This window comes from Alexandromys fortis, unplaced genomic scaffold (assembly GCF_014885135.2).
Source record: "Alexandromys fortis isolate MF-2015 unplaced genomic scaffold, M_Fortis_MF-2015_v1.1 scaffold_147, whole genome shotgun sequence".
Classification (NCBI taxonomy): domain Eukaryota; kingdom Metazoa; phylum Chordata; class Mammalia; order Rodentia; family Cricetidae; genus Alexandromys; species Alexandromys fortis.
Genome location: NW_026068029.1, coordinates 141392 through 156581, shown reverse-complemented (window position 1 = coordinate 156581; position 15190 = coordinate 141392). Strand labels below are relative to the sequence as shown.

The 15190-nt window shown below is 40.8% G+C and overlaps 2 protein-coding genes across 3 annotated transcripts in view; both read right to left on the bottom strand.

The window, feature by feature from the left end:
• The window catches only part of Cdkl5 (cyclin dependent kinase like 5), a 217009-nt gene that overhangs the window by 117075 nt on the left and 84744 nt on the right, over positions 1 to 15190 (bottom strand). The gene's annotated exons all lie outside the window — the stretch shown is intronic.
• Positions 4891 to 10213, bottom strand: LOC126515036 (gap junction alpha-6 protein-like). The gene is made up of 2 exons (XM_050164373.1): positions 10112 to 10213; positions 4891 to 7179 (listed from the first exon to the last, which is right to left on the bottom strand). Exon 2 carries the CDS (start codon positions 7117 to 7119, stop codon positions 6190 to 6192), a length of 930 nt encoding a protein of 309 aa, XP_050020330.1. The 5' UTR covers positions 7120 to 7179; positions 10112 to 10213; the 3' UTR covers positions 4891 to 6189.

Genomic DNA, 15190 nt, shown 5'->3' with positions numbered 1-15190 from the left:
AACAGCTTGGTATTTGCATAAAAACAGGCACATTGCTCAATGGAATAGAATCAAAGACCCTTACATAAATCCACACACTTATGAACACCTGATTTTTGGCAAGGAAGCCAAAGTTGTACAACGGAAAATAGAAAGCATGTTCAACAAATGGTGCTGTCATAACTGGATGTCAGCATGTAGAAGAATGCAAATAGATCCATATCTGTCCCCGTGCACAAAAATTAAATCCCAGAGGATCAAAGACTTCAACATAAATCCAGTTACGCTGAACATGATAGAAGAAAAAGTGGGAAGCAGCCTTGAAGGTATTGGCAGAGGAGACCACTTCCTAAATATAACACTATAACACAGACACTGAGAGAAACAACAAATGGGACCTCCTGAAACTGAAAAGCTTTGTAAGGCAAAAGACATGGTAAATAAGACAAAATGGCAGCCTACAGAATGGGAAAAGATCTTCACCAACCCCACATCTGACAGAGGGCTGATCTCCAAAATATATAAGGAACTCAAGAAACTAGACATCAAAATATCAAATAATCAAATTAAAAATGGGGTACACATCTAAACAGAGAATTTTCAACAGAAGAATCTCAAAAGGCCAAAAGACATTTAAGGAATTGCTCAACATTCTTAGTCATCAGGGAAAAGCAAATCAAAATGACTGAGATTCCACCTTACACCTGTCAGAATGGCTAAAATCAAAAACACTGATGATAGCTTACGCTGGAGGATGTAGAGTAAGGAGAACACTTCTCCACTGTTGATGGGCATACAAACTTGTACAGCCACTTCGGAAATGAGTATGGCAGTTTCTCAGAAAATTGAGAACCAACCTACCTCAAGACCCAGCAATACCACTCTTCGGCATATACCCAAAGAATGCTCAATCATACCACAAGGACACTTGCTCAATTATGTTCAGAGCAGCATTATTCATGATAGTCAGAACCTGGAAACAACCTAGATGCCCCTCAACCAAAGACTGGGTGAAGAAAATGTGGTACATTTACACAATGGAGTACTACTCGGTGGTGGAAAAAAAGTGATATTGTAAAATCTGCAGGCAAATGGAAGAAACTAGATAAAAATCATCCTGAGTGAGGTAACAGACCTCGAGAGACAAACACAGTATGTATTCACTCATAAGTAGATTTTTAGATGTAAAGCAAAGGATAACCAGTCTAAAATCCACAGTCTCCTAGAGAACCTAGGTAACATGGATGGCCCTGGGAAGGGGAAATAGATGAGATCTCCTGAGTAAACTGGGGGAGGAGGGTAAACGGGAGGGGTGGGGAGTGGGAACATGAGGGATCAGGATGGTCGAGTTGGGGAAGAGACTGAGAGGGAGAGTAATGAAGGAGACATCTTGATAGATGGAACCATTATGGAGTTAGGGAGAAACCTGGTGCCAGGGAAACTCCCAGGAACCCACAAGGATGAGCAGAGATAAGATTCCTAGCAACAGTGGAGAGGGTGTCTGAACTGGTCTTCTATAATCAGATTGGTGATTAGCCTAACTGACCTTCATCCAGTAACTGATGGAAAGCAGACGCAGAGATCCAAGGTCAAGCACTGGGCCAAGCTGCAGGTGTCCAGTTGAAGAGAGGGAGGAGGGATTGTATGAGCCAAGGGGGTCAAGATCATGATGGGGACCATCCACAGAGACAGCTGACCTGACTGAGTTCATGGGAGCTCACAGACTCTATACCGATAGCTAGGGAGTCTACATATGACTGAACTAGGCCTTCTGCATGTGGGTGACATTTGTGTAGCTTGGCCTGTTTGTGGGGCCTCTAGCCGTGGGACCAGGGTCTATCCCTGGTGCATGAGCTGGATTTTTTTTAACCTATTCCCTATAGTAGGATACCTTGCTCAGCCTTGTTGCAGCAGGAGGAGCTTGGTCCTGTCTCAATTTGATATGCTAGGCTTTGTTGACTCCCGTGGGAGACCTTTCCCTTTCTGAGGAGTGGATGGGGGGGAGGAGGTGGGGGGAGGAAACAAGAGGAGAAGAGGGAGAGAAAACTGGTTGGTATGTAAAATAAATTTAAAAATTTAATTAAAAAACAAGTTAAAAAAGAAAGAAAACTGGGTCTAGGCCAGTGGTGGCGCCGCACACCTTTAATCTCAGCAGTCAGGAGGCAGAGACGAGTGGATCTCGTCTGTGAGTTCAAGGCCAGTCTAGTCTATACAGTTAGTTCTAGGACAGCCAACTTTGCATAAAGAAACCTTGTTTTGAAAAACAAAACAATGTACTTCTCTCCTCCCCCCGCCACCAAAAAAGAAAGAAAATGGCATCTAATGACAGCACATATTCCTGGGAGCACAATTAGGATTCCATGAAAAGACAAAAACGTTCAGCATTGACCTAAGTTAAAATGCTCTGCTTGTAGCTGTTCCCAAACGTGAGAAGTAGGTTCCCAAGTGAGTGCAGAGGACCCAGGGCTGCGCCTAAGGTCTAGCTCCTCTTTGCCTTATGGAGACTGCCAGTCCTTGCTGTTATTAGTAAGCTGAGTCTCACTACAGTAGTGGAACTGAACATCCCTATCCAACAGAGTCAAGAGCTGCCCCAGGACTGGGCAGGCCATTGAACTATAACACTTGCACGGTGTGCCTGCAGGCCACAGCAGAGCTCAAGGACTACTGACTGGACGTACTTTGGTCATCTGATCTCTAAGCACATGGCCCGAGAAGCTGAAGCTAGGAACGCTCTGTTTGCTCGACCACAGCTGTCAGCAAAGGGCTTAATGGGAACCCAAGGAAAACATAGTGATGACCAAGATAACTCTAAGTCACTGGGCACAAGCCTCCTCAGCGCGTGTCTAACACTCAGCCAGCAAATAAAAAGGGGAAGGGCTTCAACAACATCATAAGCCAGGGAGTGCAAACTTAATTTTATTTTAATACTAAAGAATTGTAAGCAGAGTGTGGCAGCGCATGCCTGCAATATTAGCACTGGGGAAAATGAGAAGGCAGACTCAGAGTTTAGTAACAGCTCAGGACACAAGCGAGACCTTGTCCGAAGCAATCAATCAATTCTGCATGACTTCAAGCACCAGAGTGACCCAAAAACAAAAAAGAAGGAAATGACAGCTGTTCACTAAGGTCAAGGAACAAATTAATTTATTTCACAGGTCTCTGAACTCCACAAGACGACAAGCGATTTCAAAGCAAGGACTATCAATAATCAAGGGTCCACTGCAGTTGCCTAATAAAAGTAAGTCTGAAGAATAAACTAGTATGATCATATAAAGTATTGCTTATAGCCAGACATGCTAGCATACACCTATAACTCCAGCACTTGGGAGGCTGGAGCAAAAAGATTATGAGATTGAAGGCACTCTGTGCTACACAGTACATTCAAGGCAAGCCTGAGGCTCACAGTTTTACAGCAAGACCCTGCTTCAAAAATAATTTTTTAAAGTATTTCTTATAGATTTTATTTGGGGATCTTTATTATAACATACAGACACAGTCACACACACACACACACACACACACACACACACACACACACACACACTTCTAGTTATGGCCCAGAAAGGATAGCCTCATTCCTCCCAGGTTCCCCAGCTGGTATCAGTCTCTGGCCTCCACATGTGCTTGCACAGGTAGGCACACCTATAAACATACATACCACAGATAGTACAAAGAACAGCAAAAAAAAAAAAAACCCACCCAACTTAAAATGTGTTATGGCCTATATAATTTGTTTGAATAGCATCCTTGAAATGACAAAACTAAACAGGGTTAAGTGAAGATTAGGAGTTACCTAGGGTCAGGGATAAGGAAAAGATGTGGCCAGGACTATCAAAAGGTAATATTGCTAAAACTACTGTGTATTTTGAATATAGTGGACACAAAACTCTACACAAATTATAAAGTTATATATAACTAAACACAATGAGTGTATATAAAATCGGTGAAACTGAAGGTTAATGGATTGTGTCAATGTCAACTTTCCACCTATGAAATTATGCCTCAAAAGTTAAGAGGTATAATGGTGTGCATTGTAATTCTAGTAGACGGGAGGTAGAAGCAGAAATAAAAATCAGAAATTCAAAGTCACCCTTGGCTATATATTGAGCTCAAGACCAGCATGGGTTATAAGAGATCCTGTTTTAAAAACACAAACAGGCAAAAAGTAAACTGTAAAAGTTGGGGGTATAGCTCAGTGACAGAGTACTTGCTTGACATGCACAAAGCCATGGGCCCAATCTGCAGCCCCATATAAACCAGGCACGGGGGCACACTCTTGTAATTCCAGCACTAAGGAGGTAAATAAAGGCTTGAGGATCGGAAGTTCAGGGTCATGTGAAAATGAATGAAGCAGGAATAGGCCCCCTTACTAAATAACTGATTAATCTTCATAAGCCACTTCTAAAAAAAACCCTGACACTCATCGTTTAACTAAGGGACTAGATTTTCCAAATGAGACTGTGGCAATGGTCAGAACCCGACTTTAGAAACTACAGGTTTGATGATCTGTTCTTGTGTTCTCCATTTCCCTCGGTTCCCTGGGATGGGAGACGCTTAATGATGAGAATACACCCCTTAAAGGGGAAGGGAAAAAACCCAACTATATTCTTTTTGCATATCTGGAGGTCATGGATCTCCCCATGATTCTAGTACATGAAATGAAGGATGCTGATTCTAGAATCATGTCGCAGAGTCATCCCACCGGAATTTCACAAACTGTGACTGCACTGGATTCTGCTTCATGGGCAGGAGATGGGGAGTGTCTCACACTCTAGTCCACTGCAATTGTCTTGGCTTCCATGAGCCACCATAACCAGTTTAGTGTGCTTAAATGAAGATGCACCAGTGAAGAGTTCAAAAGACCGGTCAGAAGTTATCAGAGAAGGAATACGCATGGACCGCGCTCTTACTACTTTATTGATTAAAGAATTTTCTAGAATAACATGTGATAGGCCTGCATTGCAAGAAACAAAGCTGAACATGGTAGTTTAACATCAAATGGTAAGCAAATTAATATTTCTTGAATAAAATTGTGTGTGTAGCTGTCATGGAAAAACAAAAGTCTGCAGCTCAGTATTTTTCAATCTGTGGAATGTTTCAAAAGGCATAAGAAAAATGAGTAGCATTTCTTTTATATGTTTCAAATCAATTACACAGGTATTTCACAAATCTCCCTCACCCTCTCCTGCTTTCCAAATAAGATCTTAATATAAACATGAAAAATGCCAGTAATCACAAGAGACTGCCAAACTCACAGCAGAAGGTAACATCTGAATTAATATGTATTATGTAAAACAAAGCCAAGAATGCCCACTATTGCCAAATTCATGTAGGCACATTTCATAATTCACTTCTAAGCGTTTAAGTTTGTCATGTTCACAATTACTGTTTTCAGTACAACTGTTTCTTTAAGGTCTCCGACTCTCTCTTGGAAAAGAAGAATAAATTGTTTACATCAGTGATAGGATTGCTGCTGTAGTATATAAGAGAAAAAGAAAACTCATCACAATTACCAGAACTATGACATATTATAAATTGGGGGATGCATTTTAAGGGAAAACATAATTTACTTTTACGTTAGGAATTAAACAGTATAAACATAGTATGGGCCCAAACAATAAAATCCAAGAGAAAGGCTCAACTTTCAATGGTATGTTTGTATTATTTAAAAATGCAGGATTGGGAATTTACACTGTATCTGCGTCTATGGATAAATAATAAAATCACTCCCCCCACCCCAGAACCATTTTAGGGTAATACGGGAAAGGTCCTTATACATTGCCTAATACAAGTTATTGTTGGACTAAAAGTTCTTTGGATCAACCATTTTATTTATTTAGTTCGTTTGTTCAAATTACTATCTTTTTATTCTTGTGCTACTTGAGGTCTTATACATACTACTAGATCAACCATCTACCAATGAGCTAGATGAATAAGCCTCCAGAGTCAAGAACTTTAAATACTGACACGTGTCTTGGTTACCAGTGAGGCCAATGATTATCTGTACTGAAACATGGGTACACTTTCTACCGCACTTTGATTCTCTTTAGCAACCTGGCAAAATCACAATGCTTTCAAGAAGAAATCACAGTATCTAAGCTATCAGGCTGCTGGTGTCATGACCACTACTATTGGTGGAGAGCTGCTACTCGTGATCGGTAGCTTTGGTTTGCTTTTCTCTCCACCCAGACCTTCTGAGACTCCTGCTCATCAACAGGGTGAAGAAAAGGCTGAGTGCAGGCCAGAAAAGACACTGTCTGCCTGCCTTCCCCCACTTGACTCTGTTACACACCGTAACCGATAATGTTCCGCAGGAACCACCTGATCCTCAGAAAGCGCGGTAGTGAAAGCATTTGATGAGGAGGCATGGGAAAGGCTCTGGAGATCAGCTATACTATAGTAAACCTCATCCTCCTTTCTCACATAATTCTTAATGACCTTATATAGGACATAGGACAGCTCAAGGAGATTCAAGGCCAAAGACACCAGGGACACCACCAACATGAAGAGGATGAAGATGGTTTTCTCTGTGGGGCGAGAGACGAAGCAGTCCACCTGATGTGGGCAAGGAGCTTGCTCACAAATGTAAACTGCCCTCAGGGTAAAGCCATAAATGTACCACTGGACCAGCATGAAGGCCACCTCAAAGACAGACTTGAAGAAGATACTGAGCATGTAGGTTAGCAGCAACCGGCCTTTCCTTTCCACCTTAGCTTGTTCTTCACTGCCACTCTCGAACTTCTTCTCCTCAGCTTGCTGTAAGTGCGCTTCCACGTAGGCACCATTAACACGAACAACTCCAAGCTCCTTCTCTAGCTTCTTCGGGTTCTGGTTCTGCCGAGTCTCATAGAACACGTGGGCCAGGTATAAGAGTGTGGGCACAGACACGAAGATGATCTGGAGGACCCAGAGGCGCACGTGAGAGATGGGGAAAGCTTGGTCGTAGCAGATGTTTTCACAGCCAGGCTGCTGAGTGTTGCAACGGAACTTCAGCTGCTCATCACTCCAGGCTGACTCAATGGCGGTCCCCAGGAGCAGGATGCGGAAGATGAAAAGGACCTTGAGCCATACCTTTCCTCCAACCATGGAGTAGGGCTGAACCTTTTTTAGAAGCTTGGCTAAGGCACTCCAGTCGCCCATGTTGCCCTCTCGCCGTTCTCGCACTTAAAAGAGAAGTGGGCACGGCAAGTGATTGCACGCCTTGGAGGACGAAGTAAATGAAAAAGTAAGTGCAAGAGTCACACCTGCCTCAAGTTTAAAAGCCTACTGCTGTTTGGCCCCTTCCTCACACCATCTCCTAATAAAAGAAAATTGCTGACAACAGGCAAAAGCTTATGTGAATTCATTTTTTATAAGTGGCAAGTGGTCCTGCACCAGAACATATGTGTATCTATAAGGAACCAAGTTGCATAAATGGGAAACAGATAAATGTAAAGGTCTCCTTCATTTCAGTATAAAACAATCTCCAAAAATAATGAGTCAACTCTTTAGCATACTAGCAATTCATACACACACACTGATTGGTGCAGTTTCAGAAGTTGGGCCAACATTTCCCAAAGAGAGACAATGATATCCGTTCAGCCATTATTTATTCAGTGTCTACTAGGTGAAATGTACTCTAACAGGCACGGGCTCTTACTGGTGAGTAAATCAGAATATACTTGTGGCATGTATAATCAACTGGGCAAACTCGCTAATTTCAAATATGGAGTTTTGCTGGTACATGCTAGTAATCTCCAGCCCTCAGAATACTGAAGTGGAAGGATCACTCAGAGTTCTAGGCCTACCTTTGCTACCTAGTGAATTCCAGATCACCCTGAGCTACCCACTGAGTTACCCTGAGCTACAGAGTAAGAACTTGCCTCAAAAAGTATAACATTTTATTAAATACATAATATAATTTATAAGATAAGGAATGAAGAAATCCAGTGCAAGATACGGCTTACACCTTAATTTCAGAAACAGGTGTGTGTGTGCGTGCATGTGTGTGTGATAGCTTATAATCAAAGGAAGTCTCAGTGAGCAAATGAATACACAGCAGTTGCAAATTTAAATAGATGCCGAGAAGAAAATAACCAGGACACACTGACCAAAAAGATGAGGTAGGAAAGCTCCAGCCAGACTGATTAGAGATAGTCGGACAAGAAGTAAGAAAATTATTGCCAGATGTGAAAGAAACAACAGAGATTCAAAAAGGAAAGAACTTGCTATATTCAAAGAATTAAAAGGCAGAAGTTGAGGTAGCTGTTGAGCAAGTGGGCAGTGTAAGGGATGAGCGAGAGTCACAGAAGAGTTACATCAGACACCACCTAGCAGCAGAAAAGCCTGGACGCTGGAACAAAGATCACACTGTGAAACTAGGACAAGGCTAAGGCCATGGGAGAAAGTACAAACGGTTGTCCCAGGCTTGCAGGATGAGTGGGAGGACAGGCAGGGCAGGCAGGGCAAGATTAGAGCAAGGGACATAGAGATTAGGAAAAGGATGGGCGCTCTGTTCTAATAGATAGCAAGTGAGTTTTGGTGGAAACAAAATACCAAGAGGCTATCAAGAATGACGGGGGCCTGGCGAGATGGATTAGCAGTTAGGAGGACATGATTATGCTATATGAAGAACTCAAGGTGAAAACCTTTCAGAAGGAACAATGATGCCATCCCCTAGCCTACTGAATGTGGATGGAAGTGGGCATGACAGAAAATATGAGCCAAGCAGTTCTGAAGACTTGGTAGTCTTCATCCATTTCTTCCCTAGAGGCCCTGTTTCTTCATGAAAAAGTCCTCAAAGCAAAAGCAGAGTGAGATGCTTTCTGCTTCCAATTCAGAGATTAGTAGACGATCTTACCATGGATGGGCCACGGATAATTTCTATAAAACTAACAAACAACTATCATTTTTAATTAAATACTTTCAATGCAGCAAATCATTTACAAAGTAATTTTTCATGTGCTGAATTAAAATCATACTTAAAATTTTAATCCACCTCCTTTGAAAAAGCCTTTTTCCCAAACACAGTCATTGTAAGCAAATGAGTATAATAAAACAGAAAAAGATTCTTAACACAAGCACAGTAAGACTTGGCCAATTAATAATCAATTTTAGAAGCTAAGCCATACAACTAATTTGTTTCTTGTTTTAATGGCCATTCTGCAGAGTACTTTCAGTACTGTGAGAAAGAATTAAAATGAACCCTAGAAAAGGAGAAGGGTTAACGAAATTTACAGCGTGCCAATCACCTGAGATTGGTTGCAACTGTTATCCAAGAATAAGAACTGAAGCTTCCCCAAATTAAAATTGTTAGCGAGTTATCAAATTATAAGGCTTCAAAGTACACAAAGTACTTTATAAATAACACATTTTAGATGAACTTTCCTCTGTTGCACAGATTACAAAAGTAGTCCTATTAAGCTAAAGTCACCAAGATCTAGAGTTTATAATTAGTTCATTCCTCAAGGCTAATTGAAAACAAGTCATTGGCAGTAGAAGACTTCCCTATTTCTTCTCCATCATTTGTCACACTTAAACAGGGCTTAGTCGCTAGAGATTTGAAGGTGCCTTCGAAATTGAGCTCCTTTTGCAAAACACACAGGGTGAAATGGTAAAGAAAAATCCCCAGAACTACTTTAGTCTAGTCTATAAAACGTAGCTGACAAATCAAGAAACAATGCTGGGGGCAAACAGGAGTCATAATATTGTTAACTAATTCAGGGTACAGTTCTTAGCAATTTTCAAGAACTATATGAAGTTCCTAAGCTTTTCAGATATTCTGTTCTGAAAAAGTTCTTACTAAACATATGAAAATAGAGATCTAAGATTCAAAAGGATGAAAATAACTGAGAATGAGTCATCTTAGCTAAGCAAATGCTTCACAGGAAAGTTTAAAACCCTCTTGCAGAACATTATTTTTAAACTGGACAAGATCTTTCTAATTTTAAAATATAAAACGTAGGACTTCCAGTTTCAGCTCAACACACGCGGGGCTTAGCTATATCATCATTCCTATCATTACAGCAAGAAAGCCCTAACGGATTTAAAATTGCCAAGTTTTCTCCAACCCACCAAAGAACTGAGGACACAGGGCAAGACAGCCCCTCTCTCTAGATGGGCAGCTACACACAACCTTACCCAAGATACTTACCCGAAGCGAAGGCACTAGGGTAAAATATTAGTAAAGAAAATAAATCTGACAGACGTCGAGTGCCACAAGCTTTTGGAGTGAGAGCTCTCCGAAGAAGAGACCCTCCTACTCCACAGCTCTGCCTCCAGGAATCTCACCAGGTTCTGACTCTGAAATCTCCTCCCCTCTGAAGGAGAGGAAATGTAACCATTCTGAGACAGCCCCAAAAGTAAGAGCCAATAAGAATCTCTTCCTTGCTAGGCATGATGGCGCCTGCTTTTCATGCCAGCCCTTGAGAGACAGAGGCAGTTTGAGGCCACCTTAGGAGTTCCAGGACAGCCAAAGCTACACAGAGACCCTGTCTCAAAAAAAAAAAAAAAAAAAAACCAAAACCAAAACAACAACAGCAAAGAACAAAACAAAAACCCTCTTCTTTGGGGAAGGAGAATGTAAGCATTTTTGAAATGTACACTGGAAAAAGGGAACAGTTTTCAAGTAAATTCACTCTCGTTGCCTAGGCCAACTTGTACACATGTACTCGGAATCTCCTGCCTCAGCCTTTCAAAGAGCTAGGATTACAAGTCTGTACCATTTAGCCCAGTTCAAACAAGTTCAGAATGTTCTTCAGTAACCAAGGCTAACACTCTGAAGACAGTATCAGAAACATATATCCTGGAAGAAGGGGGAATTAACTAGCTCTAGTCCAAGTGTTCTTTCTATTTCACCTAACATAAGGGAAAAAAAGGAGCAGCAGCCCTAGCCATATTTGTAAAGGATACAGCCAAGGACTTGGACCCAACTGAAGCCCTCCATTACAAAGCACTTTCTCCACCTTCTTCTTTCCCAACATTTCAGCAGGGATCCAATACAGAACAATGGATCATCACGAAAATGTGCTGCAAGCAAGAGAGTCTCTATTTAAAGTTCTTAGGAAAAAGAAAGAGCCAAAGGGTAGAAAAAAACAAAAAAAAAGGACTAGAGCAATGGTTCTCAACCTGTGGGTTCTCATCTCCCCTATTCTGCATATCAGATATTTATATTACAATTCCTAACACTAGTAAAATTACAGTTATGAAGTAGCAATGAAAATCACTTTGTGGCTGGGGGGGGGGGGTCACCATTCATGAGGAACTGTATTAAAGGGTCATAGCTAGGAGGTTGAGAACCACTGCTCTACAGACAACTGAAGGGAGTAGCAACTAAACTTCTACCATTAGAAATGGGGCTAGTGAAGTGACACACTCAGCAGGTATAGGTGCTTGCTGCCAGCCCTAAGGACCCGAGTCCATGCTGCCAATCCTAAGAACCTGAGGCCCATTCCCAAAACTCACATGTTTTGTATCATAGGATAGTTCAATCCCTGCAAACTATCCTATGATCTCCATGTGTACAACCACACACTTGCATGAATTCACACATATAAACTGAATGAATGGATGGATGGATGGATGGATGGATGGATGGATGGACAAACCAACAAAGGAATGAATGATGGAAAAAATTTTAATGGCTCAGTTCCTGGCTGAGGAAAATAAACTCTTTACTAAAGGCCTATTTATTTCAGTTTGTATCACCCAATATACCATACCCAGTGAACACACAGAGAACACAAGGCATGCAAAGGGGTGAGAAAACCTATCTGAATAGATAAAGAAGTATCAGAACCAGATGAAGACAAGCCTTGAGGCTTGAGAATTATTACATAAGGAATTTAAAATAACTATGAATAAACTGGGCATTATAGTACAAGCCTGTAATCCTGGCACTAAGAAGGACCACTAGTTTAAGGCCAACTAAAGTTGCATAGTGAGACATATGTCAAACAAAAACAAACTGTGATCAATGCATTAAGAACTCCGAAAGTATGCCTTTAATGCCAGCACTCAAGAGGAAAAGTCTGAGGCCAGCTGGGGATACACAGTAAGGCACCATACCTTGAAAAGAAATAAGAATGTTAAGAAAGAAAGGAGGGGGAGAAGTCACCTTTCCTAACCCTCTACAACTACTCAAACACTCACGGCAATAGGAAAAGCTTGCTGTTGTGGTAAGAAAGCTGTGCTTTCACCTCCCCTACGTCTCCCACTCCAGCTCACAAAGAGAAGAGAAACAGAATGCAGAAAGCAACTTCTTGCGTCTGCTGATAAAAGGTTCTGGGTTTTTTTTTTGCTTTTTTGTCGTTTTGTGTTTTGAGAACGATCTTGCTATGTTGCCAAGGCTGGTCTGAAACTCAAAGGATTCTTTCACCTTGGCCTCCAGAGTAGTTGGGCCTTGAGTGAATTGACAGCATTCACCACCATGTTTGCTCAAGATTATTTTTGAACACTGTAGCTAACACCATGCACTGGATGGCTAATGGGAACAAAAAAAAAACCTTTCTTTAAACACCAGGAACAAGACAAGACCACTTGTTTTGGTCACTTTCACAACTTTATACTTGAAGTTCTAGCTAGATCAATTAGGCTAGACAAAGAAATAAAGACATCCAACTTGGAAATGAATAAAGAAAAACTATCCATCTTCACAGATGAAATCCTAAAGAATCGACAAAAACAAAACAAAAAAATCTATTAGACCTAATAAAGTTAGCAAAATTGTAGAAAATAAGATCAAAACACAAAAATGCAAGCATCAAAGTCATATGACCAAGGAATTCTGCTACTAGGAAAACATCCCAAAGGACTGAGAAGAAGTACTTGGATCCTTGTTTGTGAAGTAGTGTTCATAATAGCCAATAATGGAAACAACTTAAGTGTCCATAGCATATTAATGGATTGGAAAACTGTGAGGCATACATGATAGGTATACTATATATGTATCATATATAGAATACATACACAATATGTACACATATATGACAATACAATGGAACACTACAAGAAGGAAGTTCTCATATGTACAACATGAATGAGCCTCAAGAATATTTAATGGAAGAAGCCAGATTTTATAAAAAAAATGATAAATACTGCACCATTTCAGAACTATAAAAATCTATACTAGACAAAAGTCACAGGAAAGTTAAAGTAGCTTGAAGTTACTAAGTATTAGGGTGCAGTAAGTAAAATATAGGAGATAGTGCTGAATTGGTTCCAAGTTTCTATTTAGGCTAATGAAAGAAGATTGAAAACGACATTAGGGCTGTTTTCACATCACTGAGAATGCAGCTAATGTCACTGAACTGTAACACTCAACTTAAAATGCTAAATTCTGTTATACAACTTTCATCACAATTAAAAATAAACAGGAGTATTGCTATATACTACCAACAAACAATTTTAAATGGAAATTAAGAGATCAATTTTAGTTACAAAAGCATGACAATGAATGAATAAATAGATAAAATACTTGGGGATAAATTTGAGATTCTATGCAACTGCTATCAAAATTCCAATGGCTTCCCCACCTCCAGCTGATCGTAAAATCAATATGGCAGCACAAGATGCTTCAATATACAAAAAGAACATTGAAATGAAAATAACTGGAAGACTCATATTTTCTGATTTCTAATTTTATTACACAGTTGTAATAATCAAGACAATTTGGTATTGGCATGAAGACAGGTACAAAGCCCAAAGGACAAAATGAAATGTATCCAACCACATCCCCACTCCCACGCACTCATACCTATGGCCAAGTGATTTTCAGCAAAGGTGCCAATACGAGTCAGTGGAAGAAAGAACTGCTCAACAAAAGATACTAGGACAACTGGATAGTTACATTAAAAGAACAAAAATAGGAGCCAGATATGGTGGCTCATGACTGTAATCCCAGCATGTAGGATGTGGAAGCAGGGAGATCAGACGTTTGAAGTCATCCTTAGTCAAAGCTGAGTTGGAAGGCAACCTGAACTATTTGAGACCCAATCTAAAAGAAAAAATAAAAAAAAGGGGGAGGGCTGGGGATTTTGCACTGGGAGTAAAGTGTCTGGCCTTGGAAGCATAAGGACAGTTCTATTTCAGATCTTCAAGACCCATATAAAGCCAAGCACAGCTGCACAACTGATTAACATTAGTCCATGCAAACATGTACACGGGGGAATAAAGCTATCCCTGAAGCTTACTGGCTGGCCAGTCCAGTCAACTGATGAACACCAAGTTTAGGAAGAGACGATATCTCAAGAAGTAAGGTGTAGTCGGGCACGGTGGTGCATACTTTTAATCACAGCACTAGGGAGGCAGTGGCTGACAGATCTCTGAATTTTCCAAGGCAGCCTGGTCTACATAGCGAGTTCTAGGATAGCCAGGGCTGCACAGTGAGATCCTGTCTTAAACAAAAACAGGGCTTAGAGGGACGGCTCAGTAGTTAAGAGTACTAGCAGCTCTTCTAGAAGTTCAGGGTTGGATTCCCAACAACCACATGATGACTCACCAACCATCTAGATTTCCCATTCCAGGGGATCCAATGCCCCCTTTTGGCCTCTGTGCAGACTGCACGCATGTGGTGCAAACACATGTACATTAAATTAAACATGAAAATAAGGTTGACCCCTATATTACACTATAGGAAAATTATGCAAATATTAACTCAAAATAGATCAAGGACCCAATAACTATAAAAGCTAAAATTATACTAGTATTCTATTAAATACATATAAACATATCTAAACTTTCACATCCTTGAATTTCAGTGGTTTTTTTAAAAGGAAAGTAAATAATATATCATCAAAATTAAAAATTTTGTGCATCAAAGACATCAACAAGAATATGACAACATCTTCTGGGAGCGTGGGAACCATGGGAGAGGAGAAAAGGGGAGGGGAGAGGAAAGGAGGGGAGCAGAGAAAAATGTATAGCTCAATAAAAAATTTTAAAAACACAAAAAAGTATATAAAAAGACTACCTATAGAATGAGAGAAAATACTTGCAAACTGTTGAAATAGGAGCGGCGGGGCTGCGTCCCCAACACCCCAGCCGCTTGGCTAGCTCACGCCCGAAATAACAACACACAAACTGTATTCATTTAAAGAACTGCTTGGCCCCTGAACTCTAGCCCTTACAGGCTAATTCTCACACCTGGACTAGCCCATTTCTAATAATGTGTGTAAGCACCCCAAGGTGCGCTTACCGGGAAGATTCTAGCCTACATCCATCTTCATCACGTGTG

Excerpts from the sequence above, each read along its gene's own strand:
- LOC126515036 (XM_050164373.1), bottom strand. The coding sequence starts at position 7,119 with ATGGGCGACTGGAGTGCCTTAGCCAAGCTTCTAAAAAAGGTTCAGCCC.